Below are 2,737 nucleotides of genomic sequence, written 5' to 3' on the forward strand. Positions count from 1 at the left end.
CTGTTTGTGTCTTAACTCTAGGACTTTTAAGACTGCCTTATAACCATCTGATGTGAGAGGCTGCAGTCCGGGACATGCTTCATTATAGAGCTCATAAAGCACATCTAGGGTGTTAGTCCCAATTAACACCAAGGACTGGGAAGCAGCTCGAATGTTTGGCACAACTAAGGCAAGTGTTGACATCAGCTTCAAAGCCGAGAAACTCTTTTGGAAAAGTTATGTTCATTTCAATGTATCCTAAGTAAGGCACTGATTGGCCGTTTGCTCCTTCGACTTCGAGCAGGTCAAAAAGTGGTTTAATCTCATGACTGGACAATTGTTGTTCATAATATGACTGTGGGACCGTGGTCACCTGGGAACCAGAATCGAGTAAGCTGTTTACAGTATTCCCGTTAATCTTTACTTGGGCTGTACTTTTAGTGCCGATTAAGCCTCGAGGCAGTTTGAATCTGTCGGTTTTAGTATGCGACTTTAAAATAGCACATTTTTTAGTCTGCACAGTTTGCTCAGGTTCAAGGGGACGGTTTGACTCTGTGGTAGTCTCGGTTTGTCCCTCAACAGAGGCAGACTTCAGTTTAAAGGAACAGAGCCACCGTGTTGTATATCCCATACTTGTCTTTTTGCTTTTAGTTCATTACGTTTTGCCTCTACAAGTGCAGGGTTCGGCTCAGATGCACAGTTGGCAACAATATGTCCATCCTCCCCACAACGAAAGCAGTACCAAGGCTTGGGCCGTGAACTAGGGCGGTTGTGTGAAGGTAAGTTGGGTTCAAGGTTTGCATGGTCAGGTTTTGTTGTTTGGTTCTTCCTAGGTACTGTTTGTTTCTTTTGTTTCATAACTTCAGCTAATTGGCTTTTTAAGTCAGCAACTTGTTTTTTCAGATCACTTAAAGTGTTTGAAGTTGTTTCGGAAGAGTTCATTTTTGTTTCAGTGACGGTTTGTTCATGTGACACTGCTTTTTGTTTTGTTGCACTAAAATGTTTCCTCATTCTGGTGCTTTTAACTTCTTTTCTGTTTTCTGCAGTACAGAGAAGGAGTAATAGTTCTGCAAACATGGGCAGGTTATTTTTCTTTAACTCTAACTGCATTTCTGTCAGCAGGTTTTCATCCCTACAGCCCCTCTGAAATTGCTTAAGAAGCTGTCTGTCTCTTTCACTGGGGTCTACACTACCCCGGCGTACTGCAAGACTCAGCGCCACCTGCAAGCGATGTAAGTAAGCAGATGGTTTTTCCCCAGGATCCTGCAAAGTGTTCATGAATCGCACAAGCAGTTCCTCACCATCTTCAACAGTGCCAAATGCCAACTCGAGCAGCCTAAGATAGTCATCAGGGGATGCATCAGGCCCGAGAGGCCGAATAACATCTGAAGCTGGAGTGAGAAGGCTCTCAAGAATTTTTCGGGTTTTTTCCAAGTTGGAAAGCAATGTGTCTCCCATCATTAAGTCAACATGGGAACGCCATGTTTCATAGTCGGCTTCGGTATGTGGTCTAGGGTTTTTTCCAGAGAAAGCTCTCAGCCTAAGGGTGGAATGAGTATTAGATGTTTTATCTATAGTTTTAACAACATGTTCAACCACAATCCTCTGAACTTCAGGTGAGACTAGATCGGTTTGGCTTAACATGTGAGGTTTCTGGTTAAGTTTCAAGGAACTTGTATTTGGGCTCTGAACAAGCTTAGGAAAGTGGGGATTATCAATGTGGTGTGGAGGGAAAGCAGCACTTTGTGTAGGCTCTGTGTCATTGTTTGGACATGGGCTTGCAGCTGCCTCCACAGGTCCCATGGACTCTTCAAACTTTGACATCACGTCCCTTAAAACTTCTTCAAAATCCTTTCCACTTACCTTAGCTAAGTTCTTTAGTTCAGTGAGGTAGGTATCTGTAACACTGCCCCCTACGGTTTTTGAATAAACATCTGTTAGGGCGCGGATACAGTATTTAACATCTGGATTATCAGTTGATGGATAGAGGTAAGGCAATGTTAGCTTGTGAACAGCTAAATCAGAGCTAAACTCCACGACACAGTTCTGGTAAAACTCAGATGAGCTATCATCGACTGTTAGTGTCCTATTTATTGTACCACATTGTCGCAAGTAGTCAAAAACATCATCATCCTTTTCTGATCCAGTTAGACCGCTAACAATGAGTGCATTCGGTATCTTAACACCTAATTTTGCAATGAAATCCATTTTTACAATGTGTGAACAAGCAAGGTTCAAATCGTTGTTCCACTGTTGTCACACAACTCTAGGCTCCTGGCTGTGCTCGCCAAATTTTTCTCTGTAACCCACAAGAAGGGTTACTTTAAATACCTTTAATAGTAGATAGCAAGTCAAGTTAATTTACTTTACTAAAACCAACACTACCAAAGTATAAGGAATTTGGGCCTGATCAGAAGATTCTAAATTCCGGGGAAGCCTAGGTGTGAACAACAGAGGAGAGCACACAATGTATATATAAAAAAGTAGAATTTAATTTAAAAAAAAAAAAAATTAATATAAACATTTGTGGATCCACATTGTACAAATAAACAAAAATTGTGCACTTTAAAAAAATTAAATTAAAAAAATAACCCAGTCTTTTGGATATCTGTCAATTGTTCTTTCAAGTTTTGTTTAGTCTTCTCAATGTGTCTGTGAAATATTTTTTATGTTTCACGGCTGGTGACCAGTCGGGTCACTGTCTACCAGTTCACTCGGTCCTCTGGGCTGGGGCTCGCCATCCAAGTTCTTTGTAAAG

At 41.4% G+C, this 2,737-nt stretch overlaps 1 protein-coding gene across 1 annotated transcript; it reads right to left on the minus strand.

The window, feature by feature from the left end:
- Positions 1-229: 229 nt before the first annotated feature.
- LOC107835180 (zinc finger CCHC domain-containing protein 18-like) lies at positions 230-2,528 on the minus strand. Its single transcript, XM_016667476.1, has one exon. The coding sequence runs from the start codon at positions 2,185-2,187 to the stop codon at positions 571-573; it is 1,617 nt and encodes a 538-aa protein (XP_016522962.1). The 5' UTR covers positions 2,188-2,528; the 3' UTR covers positions 230-570.
- Positions 2,529-2,737: the final 209 nt, after the last annotated feature.

Source organism: Poecilia formosa, unplaced genomic scaffold (assembly GCF_000485575.1).
Source record: "Poecilia formosa unplaced genomic scaffold, Poecilia_formosa-5.1.2 Scaffold1159, whole genome shotgun sequence".
NCBI lineage: Eukaryota > Metazoa > Chordata > Actinopteri > Cyprinodontiformes > Poeciliidae > Poecilia > Poecilia formosa.

What these genes read in the sequence shown, in the direction of transcription:
- LOC107835180 (XM_016667476.1), bottom strand. Translation starts at nt 2,187, where the DNA reads ATGGATTTCATTGCAAAATTAGGTGTTAAGATACCGAATGCACTCATT.